Here is an 18,695-nt window from a genome sequence, read left to right as displayed (position 1 = left end):
ATCCAGTATTGTTTTGCATTTGAACCCTCCGTTTTGTTTGGAGTGAAGCTTTTCTTGTGTGATCTGGCCGGCGCTTCGAGGAGGAGACATCGCCGTCACTCACTCCCCGCACAGAGCGCGATTTCCAGGGGGGTGGAGACAGAGGGAGGGCGGAGCGGATGTCCACAGCCTGTTGCCACAGCGATTCAAGCTTTCTTTGAACGCAGCTCGCTGGTTTTGTACTCCCTCCCTATTTTAATTCGTATCCATTCCTCTCTCAGCGGAGCTGTGACGCCGTCGTTCAGTCGCAATTCAGCTTCAACCGGAGGGGAAGGAAGCGATCAAAGACAACAGCGCGATTTCGGCTGGATCCTAGGGTCGTGCCGTCGCTGCCAGTGAGTACTCGATACATTTTGTATCCATTTAGACAAAATGGAATGTTGAAGTATGGATACATCGCGCACGTGGCCGTTCACATCCGTGTCCCCACTAGTCACCTGCATTGAAATAGATAGAATTAGTTCGACTTTAAAGCACTTTGGACTCAAAATATTTTAAACGATTCTCAGCGGCGCCACACTTAGGTTAGCAAGTGATAGGGGAGGAGATTGAATTGTTTTTTTAAACCCCCCCTTGAAAACGCAATGTGTTCTTGTCCTGTCCCAACTACTTGGTAATCTATTCCTGCTAGCAGGGAGGATACGTCGCAGGAAGGGTAAAAGGAGACATTTTGTGGCGGATGAGTTGCTTATTTTGGTGTCGAACACCCCCCTCTTTCAGTTGCGCTCGCCCGTATTTTCTTTCGGAAATTAACGAGAGGCAGGAAGAAATCGATGCGCCGAACGCCCGCGAAGGCAAGGTACGATATTCGGAGACCTCGTCTGCAATATTGTGTATGTAGGTCTTGGAGCTGATTCAGTCCTGTATTTCGGAGGCAAATTTGTCCTTCCTTTGCCCATCTTGTGTGACGTTAGCAGGAGAAATTTATCAAGGACGGTGTCATCTTCTGTACCCTGGTGCCTGTCGTTTTAACACAAATCTTCCAAAACCCAAGGTAAGCTTGTGGACCTCGTAAATCCCAGTGACTACCCCGCGCACCTTAGAAATGTTGATTGATTGTAGAGAATCATCAACATTATTTATTTCACTTGGTTCAATTTGACCTTGCGAGTGGGCGGCGGCGAAGGGATGAACTGTGTTGTGGTGTGCGGCTTTCAACAGTTGCTCAATTTCTACCTTTGGACCACTTCATTCTCATTAAGAGCTGGGAAGGCGTGGTGGAATGCGGCAGACAATATTAATTGGAATTGTGACCGAGGAGGCTACATAAATGATGCGAAATAGTTGCAGTTTGTGTCTGGGGCCGAACAGGTGCCGTCCGGTTACCGAGCACTAAGCCATGTGAGATGTCGCGATTAAATAACCCAAAGGCTTGGTTTAAAAATAAACTGGAGGAATTCAGGCATCTTCTACGATTGGGACTCACCTTTTCTGATGAGGTGGGGATTTGTGCGGAGAGTAGTCGGTTCAGGGTGGCTGGGGGGAGGCGGAGAAGTCAAGACTTTTTGATGTCACGATCATCTTCTTAAGCCCATCACCTCTACTGGGGCATAGGTCTCTGATAGCAGCTCGCCAGAGTCTCCTGTCCTGGGCCGATGGAAGGTTGATCGGCCCCATGACTTGCGCTTTCATCACACAGTTTAATGAGTCTTTTGGGCAAACAGGGGTTCCCAACCTTTTTTATACCATGAACCCATACTATTAAGCAAGGGGCCTGTGGTTAGGAACCCCTGTAGGTGAAGATCCTTCCTTTCCCAGGGATGAGGTCTTTGGAGCTTCTGTAGTTCTGGGTTTTTACGAGATTGCGATGCTGGCCCCATGCCCAAATCTCCACCTCATCCGGGTTTAGGACCGACCATGGAGTTTTGATGTCATTGGCACTTGGAAGTGAAGAGGTTGAGAGAGGGCAAAAGGTCAGAAAGTGCTTCCCAAGAGTAGGACTCATGTCCAAATGAAGGGTCTCCACCCGAAACGTCGACTGGCCACTTCTCTCCATAGATGCTGAGTTCCCCTGGCTTTTGTGTGTTGCTCCAGATGCCAACATCTTTGAACTTTCCATTTGACTGAAGAGGTTGGATTCAGAAAGTGCTTCGTGGACTTAGAAGTGAAGGAATGAATTCCAGAGCTCAGGACCTTGGTAGCTGAGGACAGTAAATGATTTTTTTAAAAACCGGGTTTTTAAAAATGCAGAAAAAGCTGTAAAATGCTCAAAGCTTATGCTCAATGTTACTAGGACCAAGGAATTGATTGCAGACATCAGAAAGGGGAAGTTGAGGGACACAAACCAGATCTTATCAAGGAGTCAGCAGTGGAAAGAGTGAGCAGTTTCAAGTTCCTGGGTGTCAGCATCCCTGAAGATCTGTCCTGATGCAATCAGGAAGAAGACACGGCAGCAGCTAGATTATATTAGGAATTTGTGGAGATTTGGTAGATTGGAAAAAATTCTAATGAATTCCTACGGATGGAGACAATTCTGACTGGTTACACCACTGATTGGCATGAAGGTGCCAATGCACAAAATCAAGAGAAGCTGTAGACTCAGTCAGCTCTATCATGGGCACCAGCTTCTGCACCATCAAGGACATCGTCAAAAGGGGATGCCGCAAAAAGGTGGCGTCCATCATGAGGGAAGGAATCCCACCATCTCAAACGTGCTCTCTGCTCATTGCTGCCAGAGAAAAGGAGATACTGCAGCCTGAAGAATCTCACTTACTATATCAGGAACAGTTTCTTCTGAACAGTCCACGAACACCACCTTGCTATTTTTGCACTAATTTATTTTTTAAAATATTTTAAATTGTAATTTGTTATATTTTATACATTGCACTGTACTGCTGCTGCAAAACAACAAATTTCTATGTCAATGATAATAAACGTGATTCTGATTCTAAATGTTCAACTGAACAAGCAGCAGGTGCAGAGAGTGAAATTTCCTGTCTAATCAAGAACCTATCAAACTCTGCTTTATATGCACCCAATGACTTGGCCTCCACAGTCGTTGCTGGCAATGAATTCCACAGATTCGTCACCCTCTGGCAAAAGGAATTCCCTGCGCTGTAATTTCTCTGTAGCTGTTGCACGTTATTCGGCAATGTTATTGTTTTACCTTGTTTTGGCTTAATGCACTGTGTAATGATTTGATCTGTGTGAACAGTACGCAAGACAAGCTTTTCACTGTATCTTGCCACACATGACAATAATAAACCAAAACCATGTACATGAATTTTTCAGCAAGGATTAAATTCAGTTTGCTGTTCAATCGTGCACATGTATACCTCCAAACGAAACAACGTTCCTCCACACCTAGGTGCACAACACAGTACATATAGCTCACAACAAGGTGCATTTATAACTCAAGTTTAGAAAGTAAACAGTATAATGCTACTACTGCTTGGTATGTGATGAGACCTGCGTGGTGACAGGGCGTTCAGTAGTCTCACGGACTGGGGGAAGAAGCTGTTTCCCATCTGAACAGTTCTTTGATCAGGAGTGAATTCACTGTTTGCTCATGCCAGGAGGAAGAAATACCAATGTGAATAGTTGTAGAACTCTGCTGAAATGTACAGGCTGGAGGATGAACTGAATTCGCATCGGTAGAGAAAAAGTGTTGATTCAAAAACAGAAGGAAAATCAATGCACTGGTAATGGGCAATTTGGTTTAAAAAATGTGTTAACTCCTCCTCCCTTCATCGATACTGCCTGGTTCAGCCCTTTACTTTTCCCATTCACTTGGCTTCACCTATCACCTTCCAGCTAGCTGCCTTCTGCTCCCCCCCACCTTTGTATTCTGGCATCTTCCCCCTTCCATTACAGTCCCAATGAAGGGTCTCAGCATGAAACACCGACTGTTTGTTTATTTCCACAAATGCTGCTTGACCTGCTGAGTTCCTCCAGCATTTTGTGTGCGTTGCCTTGAAATTCCAGCATCTGCAAACTGTCTTGTGTTTAAGAACAGATAATGTTTCAATTACTGAGCCAGTGTAATCCATCACGGTCTTTGTCAGCTGGAGGATGCAGTGTCTCTGTCTGAGACCATCTTAAAGAAAAATTGAAAAAGCTTGAAACATTCAGCTAGTCAAGCAGCAGATCATAAACACGAGATTCTGCAATGCTGAAAAATGCAGAGTAACACACACAAAATGCTGGAGGAGCTCAGCAGGCCAGACAGCAGCCATGGAGGGGAATAAAGATTTGACAATTTGGGCTGAGACCTTTAATTAGGATTGGAAAGGAAGAGGGAAGAAGCCAGAATAAGGAGGTCGGGAGAGCGGAGGGAAGGAAGTACGAGCTAGAAAGAGATATGTGAAATCAGGTGGGGGGGGGATGCAATGAGAAGCTTTGAGGTGATAGGTGGAAAAGGTAAAGGGCTGAAGAAGAAGGGATCTGATAGGAGAGAGAGGTGAATGGTCAAGTAGCCAACCCTGCCCGTTTTAATTCTGTTTCCCAGCTCCTGCTCCCAGAGAAGTGCACTGGAAGCCCACAGAACGTAACCACCTTTATTAATGCTGCAATTTGGCAAACCAATTCCTGCGTGCTGCTGACTTATTATTTACTGCACAAGTCTATTTTGGTATTCTGTAGCACTCACTGAAAGGCCTGACAGTTTCCTCGAATCGTAGAATTGTGCCTCCTTAGTTCCATGCCCTTAACATTTCTGAGTTTTAAAAGCTGTTTAGAATCTGTTCTCACTGCCGTTTCTGTGAGGCTGCTCTGGTAGGCAAGGTAACGAAGTGGTTGATATAACACTATTACAGCGCCAAAGGCCCAGGTACAATTCCACCCCTCTCTGTAAGGCAGGGGTTCCCGACTTTTTTTATTCAAGGAGTCCGTGGTCCCTGGGTTGGGAACCCCTGCTGTAAGGAGTTTGTAGTTTCTGCCTGTGACCGCGTGAGTTTCCTCCACATTTCAAAGACGTACCGGTTAGTAGGTTAATTGGGCGGCATTGGCTGATTGGGCCGGATGGTCCTGTTACCGTGCTGTATTTCGAAATAAAATAAATTCCTACATCGTAAAACATGCTCAAAACCTGGCAAAGGTCATCTTAAATATATCTCCATCGACAGACTTGTCAGTTTACTGATTTGTCTTATGAGTAGCCTTCACGGTCTTGAACTTAAATTTTCACTTAGCAGGTTTTTATTTTGATGTAAAGAGCCTCTACCTCATTAACAGCTCCTTGAAAATTAACGGCTCTCATTGCTGCTATCACACTCCGCAATCTCTCCTATGAATTCTCCTTAAACTCTTCTGTAAAGCATGGCACCTAAATTAAAATATCTTGTGTAACTCTGCTCTAAGTTAATTAGGTTTAGCATTTCTCTATGATTTTCTACTAGGAACAGTAATTTTTAAACAGTACTAGGTACTGTAATTTTTCTTATTTAATTTTACCCATATCCAGCCTCCTGTGGACTTGCAGGCGTTAGACCTCCTACTTCCCCGGTAGACTGTAGCACAGTGGTTAGCGCCACGCTATTACAGCTCGGCCTCCAAGAGGACCATAACCTCATCGTAGGGTTTGGAGGCTTGCGTGCCTCATTGACCTGGAGAGCTATGTTGGCTGGAGTGTTTTGGTCCTTGGTAGGGTCACCCATGGCAAACAAGTCAAAGGTTAGAGGCCAGACTAAGAGTGGTCTTCCAGTCCTCCAAGTTCAGGGGTTCAGTTCAGAGCTAACTTTTTTTTTGCCTGGTCAAAAAACAATTACTACAGAAACAGCGACGAGGAATCCTTCTATACAGATCGATGGAGGACCGTCATTGCTGCCCTAAGTGTCAGGTATACAGCTCCAGGCATTGGAGTTCAGAGTTCATTACCGGCGTCCTTTGTCAGCAAGATTGTACGTTCCTACGGTCCTTTCCCTGTGCGTATGGGTTTTCTCCGGGTGCTCCGGTTTCCTCCCATACTCCAAAGACGTACCGGTCAGTAGGTTAATCTGTCATTGTAAGTTATTTTTATTTATTGAGATACAGTTCAGAACAGGCCCTTTGACCCACAGTGCCCAGCAATCCCCTGATTTATCCCTAGTTTAATCACAGGACAGTTTACAATTTACCAATTAAAATTACCAACCGGTATGTCTTTGGACTGTTGGAGGAAACCCACGTGGTCACAAGGAGAACGTACAAACTTCTTACAGGCAGTGGTGGGAATTGAACCCAGGTCACCTGTACTGTAAAGTGTTTTGCTAACCACCACGCTATGTCCCATGATTAGGTGAGGGTTAATTGGAGGGTTCCTGCTCAGCATGGCCCTGAGGGTTGGAAGGACCTATTCCACTCTGTATTTCTAAATAAATGAAATAAAAAAACAGTACAAAGTAAACTTTGAACAAGGTAAATGATCCAGATCCCTGTATTCTCTGCATATTCGTGTGTCAGCCTCTTAAACACTGCTTCCACCACCAGCCCAGCAACTTGTTTGAGATAAGGAGGGGCAACGATTGTCTCCTGTGTCAGTGAGGTTTGGATCCCTAAAGTAATCAGGTGATTTCAAAAAATATTATCCCTTACAGGCACCAGCTGCTCTGTACAAAGAGTAAAAACTCACTATTGGTACAAAACATGGCCAGTGATTGTGACTCAGATCAGCACCTTAATCTTTATATATTTTTGAAAAAGCGACACCAATTACTCACAAGATCATTCAGACACCCCATGCTGGGCGACCGTACGTAGAAGAGGATTGATACACACTGGTACAACATTTCATAATGATATTTGTTTCCTCAGTTTTATACTTTACTGTAGAATTAAAATCAGGTTTTAAATTCTTTTTTATTTCGAGTTACAGTGTGGAATAGGCCCTTCTTGCCCAACGAGCCGCAGTGCCCAGCAACCCACCTATTTAACATTGGCCTAATCACAGGACAACTTACAATGACCAGTTAACCTACTTACCAGTATGCCTTTGGACTGTGGGAGGAAACTGGAGGGTTAGCCTGATGCTATTACAGCTCGGGGTGTTCTGGAGTTTGGAGTTCAATTCCGGGGCACTCTGTAAAGAATTTGAATGTTCTCTTCATGATCGTGTGGGGTTGTGACTGGCATATGTTATGAAATTTGTTGTTTTGCAACAGCAGTACAGTGCAATGCATAAAAATTACTACAAGTTACAATAATACATGAAGTGCAAAATAGTGATAGAACGTAGAATAGTACAGCACAGTACAGGCCCTTCAGCCCACAATGTTATGCCGACCCTCAAACCCTGCCTCCCATATAACCCCCCCCACCTTAAATTCCTCCATATACCTGTCTAGTAGTCTCTTAAATTTCACGAGTGTATCTGCCTCCACCACTGACTCAGGCAGTGCATTCCACGCACCAACCACTCTCTGAGTAAAAAACCTTCCTCTAATATCCCCGTTGAACTTCCCACCCCTTACCTTAAAGCCATGCCCTCTTGTATTGAGCAGTGGTGCCCTGGGGAAGAGGCGCTGGCTGTCCACTCTATCTATTCCTCTTAATATCTTGTACACCTCTATCATGTCTCCTCTCATCCTCCTTCTCTCCAAAGAGTAAAGCCCTAGCTCCCTTAATCTCTGATCATAATGCATACTCTCTAAACCAGGTAGCATCCTGGTAAATCTCCTCTGTACCCTTTCCAATGCTTCCACATCCTTCCTATAGTGAGGTGACCAGAACTGGACGCAGTACTCCAAGTGTGGCCTAACCAGAGTTTTATAGAGCTGCATCATTACATCGCAACTGTTAAACTCTATCCCTCAACTTATGAAAGCTAACACCCCATAAGCTTTCTTAACTACCCTATCTACCTGATGGACCGTTCAGAGATCTGATAGTGGAGGAGGAGAGGCTGTTGCCAAAAGTTAAGTGTGTGCCTTTAGGCTGCAGTACCTCCTCCCTGATGATGGCAACGAGAAAAGGGCACATCCTGGACGAGCTCCTTCTGTAGACGAGCTATTTCTTTGTGTATACAATAAGTGAAAAATACTCAATTTTTCAATGTGTCAAGAGTTCAAAAGTGCTTGTGGCTGACTAATTGCCCTATCATTGCATTCATCAGTGAATTTAACCCAATTGTGTGACCATTTTCTCCTCTGGGTGGGAGCTGGATCCTGCAGAGTAAAACGCTCAGCCTCCCCTCTCTCCTGCCGTTATAATTAAACCTGGAACTGTCTCCCTGCTCAGAGGCTTTGCTTATTTGCGCAGCAGATGCACTGCCGTACCATTTCAATAACTAGGTAACATGGAAGAGTAGGATTGTAAATGTCAGCTGCTTAATATTTTTCTGTGTCCTCTCTGAAGATACCTGTGATTTGGGCGCCATGGTAACATTGCAGTTAGTGCAAGGCTATTAGAGCCGGGGATGTTTCGGAGTTTGGTCATCCATTCCAGCACCGTTCTGTAAGGAGGCTCTGTACGTCCTCACTGTGCGACACGTGGGTTTCCCCCAAGTGCTCCGGTTTCCGCCCACAGTCCAAAGATGTACTGTGTGGGTTAATTAGTCATTGTATTTTGTCCCATGGTTAGGTTAGGGTTAATCAGGGTTGTGGGATTGCTGGGGTAGTGTGGCTTGAAGGGTTTACTCTGCAAAGTATTGCTGAATAAATAAATAAAATTAATAAAGATAATGTTAGAAGGCAAACAGAAAAAACAGAGAATGAAGAGTCTACTGACATTTGAGGAATTTAATATTGGTTAATTAATTTTATGCAAAAATAACCTTAAACTTTTAAAACTGATGGTTTGTACCCAGGAGATAGTTATAGAAAAGTACAGCACAGAAGCGGGCACTTGGGCTCGGATAGTCTGTGTTGAACCGTTTGAACTGTCTAGTCCCATGGAGATTTGTTAGTGATAATCTTCCAGAGTAGCTTGGATCCTGGAATATTGCCGGCAGCATGAAGAGCAGCAACTGTGTCACCAGAAGTGGAGAACTAAAGATAACTGGCCTGAAGCAAAGACAAAAATGTTGCGTGCGCTCAACAGGTCGGGCAGCATCTGCGGAAAGAGAAACTGAGCTGAGGTTTCAGCACCGGGACCCTTTGGCAGAACTAAGAGAGAAAGCGAGTTAGTTTTAAATTTGGGAGATAGTGGGGCAGGAATGGATAGGGTGGACAGAGGGAATGTGATGATATACTGGGGACAAAGTTGTCCCATAATTAACTTCATGTGGGTAGATAGAGGTTGGCAAGTAAGTGTGATGGTTGCAAACAGTAGGTCAGGATGTACAAAGGGAAGCAGTGCATAGAAACGAGGAGGTTCAGGGAGCCGCGTAGGTTGAAGATGGGTGGACATAGGACAGATTAGTGCTCCCCTCTCTTCTGATCCAAGTCTTGTACTCTCATTTTTATTCCCTTTTTTTCTGTTGCTGTCTCCAGTTCCCCATCTTACTGCTCCTCCTGGTTCTATTGACCAACTGCTCTCACATTTCACCCACCTGATCCCCTTCCCCACCTGGTTGAAGTTCACTGTCAAGTGACAGTGTACATGTATATTGCCAAATGAAACAATGTTCCTCTGGACCAAGGTGCTCCACACAGTATGAAGGAACATTGTTTTGTTTGGCAGTATACATGCATGCCAACAAACAAAACATGGTTCTCTCAGCCCTGCATCTCTCACCTCATAGTTTGCACAATCACATTTCTTATCGGATTCTGGTACTTATCACCCTCTGTATTCATATTTACCCTCTCTTCTGCCCCTCCCTGGCTCTGTCTCTTTTCTCCCCCTTGTCTGCTTCCACTTACCCCTTTCGTGTATCAATATACTGCTTATCTTCCCCCTTTCTTCCACCTACAGGATAAGATTAGATTATGAGAACACTCAGTCCTCGTTTATTGTCATTTAGAAATGCAAACATGCATTAAGAAATGATACAATGTTCCTCCAGAGTGTAATCACAGAAAAACAGGACAAACCAAAGACTAACACTGACAGAACCACATAATTATAACATATAGTTACAGCAGTGCAAAGCAATACCATAATTTGATGAAGAGCAGACCATGGGCACGGTTAAAAAAAAAGTCTGAAAGTCGCGATCGACTCCCAAGTCCCCAATAGCTGGCGGCAAAAGGGAGAAACTCTCTGCCATAAACCTCCAGGCACCGTCAACTGCCGATGCCTTGGAAGCATCCGACCACAGCCGACTCTGAGTCCGTCCATCCGACCAGCCCCTCCGATACAGCCTCCCGAGTGCCATCCTCTGCCGAGTGCCTTCGACTTCTCCCCGGCCGCTGAAACATGTGAAGCCCAGGATTTGGGGCCTTCTCCTCCGGAGATTCTGGACTACACAGTAGCAGCAGCAGCAGCGAAGTGGGCATTTCAGAAGTTTTCCAGATGTTCGTCTGTACTCTCACGTCTGTCTCCATCAAATCAGAATTGTGCATGGTACCCTACTTGACAGATTACAGATATCATTCACCGGAGTGGCCGTGTGTGCTGTGTCGCGCCGCCATCTTCTGCTCCTAATCATTTGGCCCATTGAGTCTGCTCCACTGTTTGGTGAGGGCTGATTCATTTCCCTCTCAGTCCAATCTCCTGTAAGACCATAAGGTACAGGGGCAGGATCGAGATCCAGCCAAGGTGCTGATCTGTCAGTTTAAAGTGCACTGGGAGCAAGTTTGTGTTATCCTCCAGCAACCATCGGCAGCGCAGCGGTTAACGTGACGTTATTATGGCTCGGAGCGTCGGAGTTCAATTCGGGCATCTTCTGTAAGGAAGCTGGTACATCCTTCCCGTGTGACTGCCTGGGTTTCCTCTGGGTGCTCTGGTTTTACTCCACAGACCTACCAGTTAGTAGGTCAGTCGATCATTGTAAATTGTCCTGTGATTGTGCTCGTGTTAAACAGGTGGGTTGCTGAGTGGTGGGGCTCACTGGGGTGGAGGACCCTGTTCCACGCCGTATCTCTAAATAAAAATGAAAGAATTTCCAATTTGCAGGCAGAATGAGTGCTGTGAAAGGTATATTGGTTCACGTACCAAACTTGCATACTCTTCGTAAGGATCAATTCCTTACAAAGTGCATTGAGGTAGCCTCGTGGGGCACCGGCGATGAGGATAATCATGAGGATTGCTGGTTGCAATCTGTTGGTCAGGTGTCAAGGATCCAGCTGAAGAGGGAGTGTTATCTCCCAGGTCTGATGTTTGCTGATGAGTTTGCTTGGGGTTGCAGTATGCAAGGCAGGGATAGGTATAGGGCCTGGGAGATGATGTGTGCCATTAGCCTGTTTCAGCGGTAGGGTAATTGCTGAGGGTTGAGGCTGTCTGGGAGCCTGGTGTTTGTACGTATCATGAGCAGTCTCATAAAGCACTTTGTGCTGCTGGATGTCCAAGCCACTGGGCAGTGGTTATTAACAATGTTCCCTCTAAGGTTCCTGTGTTTGTGCATGCACACATCTTTTGCTACTAGTGCCTAAAGGAATTTAAACTGCGCACTAAGGGCTGTCACCCTCTACTTCGGCATGTTAAATATATTTCATGATCGCACACAATTCCATTCCCGTTTCTGGTTTCTCTTATGGATGGTGTTGACAATGGAATTTGCAAAGATTTGTCTGCAGATTTTAGAACTGGCTTACTTATAATGTTTTTATTGAAGAAATTATTCAGTATGCACACGTTATTGTCACTGGGCAAAAAACTGCACAGCGCAAGATTTTTGCGCACACTGGTCATTACAAATTAGGAGGAACATTGGTCATGATTTTCTTAGCTACTGAGATGATAGTGGACTTAAAGAAGGTGGGAACTTCAGTCTGAAATGGCCTCTTGAGCTCATCTTTGTAGGATCTAAGGGCTTGGCCAGGGACACCACCCAGACCACATGCTTTTCACGAGTTCACTTTCCAGTGGACTGATCTTGTATCAACAGTGGAGACTGAGAGTTCTGGTACAATGGAGGTTGTTGGGATGGGTAGTGACATTCCAATACCCTTAGCCATAGCCATGGGCACCCACATCGGCCCCAGCTATGCCTGCCTTTTCGTTGGCTACACCGAGGAGTCCATGTTCCAAGCTGACCCCCTATAATGCTCCCCCAGCTCTTCCTGCACTACATTAATGACTGCATTGGTGCTGCTTCCTGTACTTTTGCTGAGCTCATCAGTTTCATCAACTTTGCCTGGAGACATCTTTTATAAACCTACCGATTCCCATTGCTATCTTGACTGTAACTCTTCCTACCCTGCCTCCTGTAAAAATGCTTTTCCCTTTACTGAGTTCTTTCGTCTCCACCACTCCTGTTCCCAGGATGAGGTCTTCCTTTCCAGGGTATCATAGATGTCTTCCTTTAAAGAAGAGGGTTTCCCTTCATGCACCATTGATGGATACTCACCCGCATCTCCTCCATTTCCCGAACCTTCGCGCTTACCCCATCTTCCTGCCACCATAGCAATGATAGAGTTCCTCTTGCACTTACTTACCGCCCCATGAGCTTCCGCAACCTTTGACATCTCCAAAAGGATCTTACCATCAAACACCTCTTTACCTCACTCCACTCTCCGCTTTCCACAGGGATCACTCGCTCCGTGATTCCCTTGTCCGTTTGTCCCTCCTGGCACTTATCCTTGCAAGCGGCTAAAGCGCTACACCTGACCGTTCACTTCCATTCCGGGCCCCACACGGTCTTTCCAGGTGAGCCAACCCTTCACCTGCGAATCTGCTGGGGGTTATCTGTTTTATCCAGTGCACCCGATTCGGCCCCCTCTGCATTGATGGGCCCGTCGTAAATTGTGGGTTGGGGGGGCACTTCTTTGAGTACCTCTGCTCCATCCGCCAAAAATGGAACTTCCCTGTGGCCAAGCATTTTAGTTCCCATTGGCGTTTCAACATGTCAGACCCTGGTCTCCTCTCATGCCACAATGCGGCCCCCTCATCGTGGAGGAGCAACACCTTATATTCTGTCTGGGTAGCATGAATAGTGATTTCTTACTCTGGTTTAAAAAAAATCCCTTCCCCTCCCTTCTCCTTCCATTCCCCACTCTGTCCCCTTACCTTTTCTCACCTGCCTATCATCTCCCCCTGGGTCCCCTCCTCCTTCCCTTTCTCCTCTGGTCCACTCTCCTCTCCTATCAGATTCCTTCCTCTTCAGCCCTTGACCGTTCCCACCCACCTGACTTCACCTATCACTTTCTATCTTAATTATTTGCCAGTCTGATTTATTTATTGAGATACATCATGGAATATGCCCTTTCTTCCTAGAAACCCTAACCTAATCCCAGGACGATTTACAACATCAAATCAACCTACTAACCGTTATGTCTTTGGACTGTGGGAGGAAAGCAGAGCACCCGGAGTCACAAGGAGAACATACAATCTCCTTACAGAGAGCGGTGGGAACTGAACCCGGGTCACTGGTATTGTTAAGTGTTGTACTAACCACTGTGCCACCCATCTCGCTATCCTCCTTCCCCCTCCCCCCACCTTTTTTATTCTGGCATCTTCCTCCCTTCTTTTCCAGGCTTGAAAATGGGTCTTGGCTTGAAACTTCGACAGTTTGTTCATTTCCATAGGTGCTCACTGGCCTCCTGAGTTCCTCCAGCATTTTGTGTGTGCTGCTTTGGATTTCCACCATCTGCAGAATCTCTTCTGTTTATTCCCATCCCTTTCTGTTCAAGTTGTGCATGAAAGGTATGAAACTCATTGCGAAGGGATGTAGTTGTCGGCAATGCTGCCAGCCCTCACCTTGTATCCTTTTATGCATGCAAGGTGCTGGATATGTTTGATAACAAGATGCACATGTATATGGAGCTTTCCATGATATCAGGGTGTCCCCAAGTACCTCTTTGTCAGCTAATTACTTCTGGAAGTGTTGTCACTGTTGCAGTGTTTTCATATCCTCACCCCAGGGAGCTGGAGCCAATTTCAGTATTTCACTACTGCCATCAGGAAGGAGGTGCAGGAGTCTCAGGACCTACTCCACCAGGTTGAGGAACAGTTATTACCCCTCAGCCACTAGACTCCTGAACCGGTGTGGATAACTTCACTCACCTCAACACTGAACTGATTCCACAACCAATGGATTCACTTCCAAGGACTCTACTACTGAATGTTATTTAATCACTTTATTTTATCAAAGTTCAAAGTAAACTTATTATCAACATGCATATCATCACCATCACCACCACCACCATCATAATGTGCCATGTCGTATGACGTGGGTGATCATGGTTGGCCAAGATTGCTCTTAGCAACTTTTTCGACTGGAGTGGTTTGCCATTGCTGCCTTCTGGCCAGTGTCCGTACAAGAAGGGTGACCCCAACCATTATAAACACTCTTCTGAGATTGTCTGCCTGACATCAGTGGCTGCAGGCTAGCGGAGGGAAGGAGCACCTTATACCTCCTCTGGTAGAGACGTATCTCCAGCCCGTCCCACTAAATATATGTCACCATATACAACTCTGAGATTCATTTTCTTGCAGGTATTCACAATAAATACAAAGAACCTTAAAAAAAACCAAGCAAAATAAGAATAATAAATAAGCAATAACTATTGAGAACATGAGATGAAGAGACCTTCAAAGTGAGTCAATAGGTTTTGGGAACAGTTCAGCTTTGGGTTGAGTGAAGTTATCCTCCCTGGTTCAAGAGCCTGATAGCTGAGCGGTAATAACTATTCCTTAACTTGGTGGTGTTGGTTCTGAGGCTCCTGTACCACCTCCCTGATGGCAGCAGCAAGGAGAGAGCATGGGCTGGGTGGTAGGGTGCTTCATGGTGGGTGCTGCTTTCCTACGACAGCATTCCATGTAAATGTGCTTAATGGTGAGGAGGGTTTTACCGGTGATGGACTGGGCTGTATCTGCTACTTTTTGGAGGCTTTGGTGTTTCCATACCGGGCTGCAGTGCAACCAGTTAATAAACTCTCTACCACACATCTATAGAAGTTTGTCAAAGTTTAAGATGTCATGCCGAATCTTTGCAATCTTCTAAGCAGAGCACTGCTGTGCTTTCTTCATAATGGTACTTGTGTGCTGGATCCAGTCCAGGACAGATCCTCTGAAATGATAACCCTATGGAATTTAACATTGCTGACCCTCTCCACCCAAAGGCAGGCCCATGGACCTCTAGTTTCCTCTCCTGAAGTCAATAACCAGCTCCCTGGTCTTGCTCACATTGAGTGTGAGGTTGTTATGGTTACTATTTGCACAATCCCTTATTTCTTTGTATTTTGGTGTTTGTCAGTCTTTGTTATTTATAGCTTTTGATAAATTCTGTTGTCTTTCTTAATTTTCCTGTGAATGCCTGCAGAAAACGAATCTCAAGGTGGTATATGGTGACATATACGTACTTTGATAATAATTCTGCCTTTGATCTTTACAACTGCTGTTCCCAGAATGGGTGGGTAAAAGAAGACCTGTCTATACTGCACCCTCATTTCCTTGAAGTTCTCGAAGTACTTCATGCCTGTGAAGTGGAATTCATAACAGATGTATGAACACAGTTAGATCCCACAGCTTGGTATTGTCCAGGTAATCCATTTTATTGATCTACCTAAAGGCTCTCTGCAGCTTGGATCTCAGTACGCTTGTTCATATTGGGTGGCCTGGTGGAGTAACGCCTTACAGCGCCTGCGATCAGAATATCGGGGTTCAGTACTCACCGTGACCATGTAGGTTTTCTCCTAGTGCTCTGGTTTCCTCCCACATTCCATTAGGGTTAGTGAGTTTTGGGCATGCCGTGTTGGCACTGGAAGCATGGCAAAACTTGCGTGCTCCGGAAAATTGTAAACTCAGCCCAGCTCAGGTGGGCACGAGGCTCCCCACCATTGAGGACGTCTTTAATAGGCAATGCCTCAAGAAGGTGGCATCCATCGTTAAGGACCCTCACCATTTAGGACATGACCTTTTCTCATTACTGCCATCAGCCAGGAGTTACAGGAGCCTGAAGGTACACACTCGACGTTTCAGGAACACCTTCTTCCCCTTCGCCATCAGATTTCTGAATGAACCATGAAAGCTGCTTCACTTTTTCCTCTCTTTTTACACTAATTTAGTTTATTTTATATTTCTCATTTTAGCTTGCAGCATTTTTTACATAATGCAATGTGCTTTGCTACAAAACAACACATTTCATCACATGTATAAACTAATGGGTATGAGGTTTGGATTGCTCTCAGCACCAAGCCGTTTTGGAGAGGTCGAGATTGGCTTTGGGCTGAGTGTTGAGGTCTAGGTGCAGAGCGTATCACTGTGGCAGGGCCTGGGTCCTAATGCAAGGCACGATCTGCTGTTTGGACAATTTAAATGAGGCCCAGATAGACTGGAAAGGCAGGGTGTTGGGACCGGAGGTGGGTTGGACCGATTTCGCCTGCTCTCCCGCAATGTTCACTCATCTCTCTGCGACGCTGAGGCTGTGAGACTGTCCCGGCTGCTACGTTTCATGGCGATTTGCCCAGCTGCTTCATGGCGATTTGCCCCACTAAATGTGATGAACTGAGACCGAGGCTCTGGGCCTCCTCTGGGCTGCTCCAGGTTTCAGATCAAAGGCCTCAATTTGATTCAGACTGCTGTGCTCACTTGTATTGTTTGCATGGTCTGTGTTGTTTTTTCCTCTGCACGTTGGGTGTTAGGTCTTTTTTTTGTGTGTTCTTTCAGGTTCCTTGCTTAGTGACTGCCTGTAAGCAAACAAATCTCAAGGTTGTATAATTTACGTTGATAATAAATGTACTCTGAATCTCGGAAAAACTCCTGGACTTTTTGAAATGTTGTACAGTTGTCCTTTTTCATATTTTCTTATGACATACAAGGCAATCATTTGGTCCATTACCTCTACCCTGACTCCCAATCCTATTTCCACACCATACTGTTGCCATGCAGAAACACGTTTCACATCCTACCTCAGTGATAATAAACCAGATCATGATTCCAGTTACTTTCCTGTAAATTGTTCTCTCACCATGTCCATTAGCATCCAGAATTCTCCTAAAACTCAGCTCCACTCTGGGTGAATTTACAGTAACCAATTACAGAACATGTGGGCGATCCCCAGAATGAAAAGGCTAATGTGTGAGGAGTGTTTGATGGCTCTGGGCCTGTTCTCACTGGAGTTTAGAAGAATGAGGCGGGATCTCATTGAAAGCTTTTGAATATTGAAAGGCCGAGATAGAGTGAATGTGAGGAGGATGTTTTCTGTAGTGGTAGAGTCTAGGAACAGAGGCCCCAGCCTCAGAGTACATGGACAAGCCTTTAAAACAGGCACTAGCAGTGTGCCAGATGTTGTAGTGTGTGAAGGAAGAGAAGTGGGTGCAGTTACTATTAGAAGAGAGAAGGTGCTCAAAAAGCTGAAAGACCTAAAAGTACATACGTCACCCAGGCCAGATGAACTGCACCCTAGGGTTCTGAAAGAGGCAGCATTAGAGATTGTGGCGGTATTAGAAATGATCTTTCAAAAATCATTGGACTCTGGCATGGTGCCCGAGGACTGGAAAATTGCGAATGTCACTCCACTCTTTAAGAAAGGAGGAAAGCAGCAGAAAGAGAATTATAGACCAGTTAGCCTGACCTCAGTGGTTGGGAAGATGTTAGAGTCAATTGTTAAGGATGAGGTGATGGAGTATTTGACACAGGACAAGATAGGACAAAGTCAGCATGGTTTCCTTCAGGGAAAATACTGCCTGACGAACCTGTTGGGACTCTTTAGATTTCAAGTAGGATAGATAAAGGGGATGCAGTGGATGTTGTATATCTGGACTTTCAGAAGGCCTTTGACAAGGTGCCACATATGAGGCTGCTTACCAAGTTCAGAGCCCACGTATTACAGGAAAATTACTGGCGTGGTTGGAGCATTGGCTGATTGGTAGGAGGCAGTAAGCGGGAATAAAAGGATCCTCTTCTGGTTGGTTGCCAGTGACTTGTGGTGTTCTACAGGGATCGGCGTTGGGACTACTTCTTTTTATGCTGTATATAAATAATTTAGACGATTAAATAGATGGCTTTGTTGCCAAGTTTGCAGATATGAAGATTGGTGGAGGGGCTGGTGGTGTTGAGGAAACAGGTAGGATGCAGAAGGGCTTAGACAGATTAAGAGAATGGACAAGAAAGTGGCAAATTAAATATAATGTTGGAAAATGCATGGTCATGCACTTTGGTAGTGGAAATAAGTGTACAAGCTATTGTCTAAACGGGGAGAAAATCCAAAAAACTGAGATGCAGAGGGACTTGGGAGTCCTTGTGCAGAACATTCTAAAGGTTAACTTGCAGGTTGAGTCAGTGGTGAGGAAGGCAAATGCAATGTTAGCATTCATTTCAAGAGGTCTAGGATACAAGAGCAGCGATGTGATGCTGAGGCTTTAAAAGGCACTGGTGAGGCCTCACATTGACTATTGTGTACAGTTTTGGGCTGCTCATCTTACAAGAGATGTGTTGGCATTGTATAGGGTCCAGAGGAGGTTCACAAGGATGATTCCAGGAATGAAAGGGTTATTATACAAGGAAAGTTTGATGGCTCTGGGTCTGTACTTGCTGAAATTTAGAAGGATGAGGGGGGATCTCATTGAAACCTTTTGAATGTTGAAAGGCCTAGACAGAGTAGATGTGGAAAGGATGTTTCCCATGGTGGGAGAGTCTAGGACAAGAGAGCATAGCCTCAGGATATAGGGGCGTCCATTCAAAACAGAGATGCCGAGAAATTTCTTTAGCCTGGGGGTGGTGAATCTGGAATTTGTTGCCACATACAGCTGTGGAGGCTA

General features: G+C 45.4%; 1 protein-coding gene across 5 annotated transcripts in view; it reads left to right on the top strand.

Annotated features, from left to right (window-relative positions):
- Window positions 1–208: 208 nt before the first annotated feature.
- LOC134342690 (protein NDRG3-like) overlaps window positions 209–18,695 on the top strand; it is a 142,180-nt gene continuing 123,693 nt past the window's right edge. Inside the window, exon 1 of one of the 5 annotated variants that reach the window (XM_063041119.1) lies at window positions 209–374. Coding sequence is in view for 3 of the 5 variants with exons in the window: in XM_063041116.1 (XP_062897186.1) it covers window positions 719–838 (120 nt within the window). In the remaining 2 variants the exon portion in view is untranslated. Of the gene's footprint in view, window positions 375–475; window positions 839–887; window positions 1,034–18,695 lie in introns of those variants that run through there. The other 4 variants (XM_063041116.1, XM_063041117.1, XM_063041118.1 and 1 more) reach the window with 4 other exon arrangements.

This window comes from Mobula hypostoma, chromosome 2 (genome assembly GCF_963921235.1).
Source record: "Mobula hypostoma chromosome 2, sMobHyp1.1, whole genome shotgun sequence".
Lineage (NCBI taxonomy): Eukaryota > Metazoa > Chordata > Chondrichthyes > Myliobatiformes > Myliobatidae > Mobula > Mobula hypostoma.
This window is presented reverse-complemented; position numbering and strand designations above follow the sequence as displayed.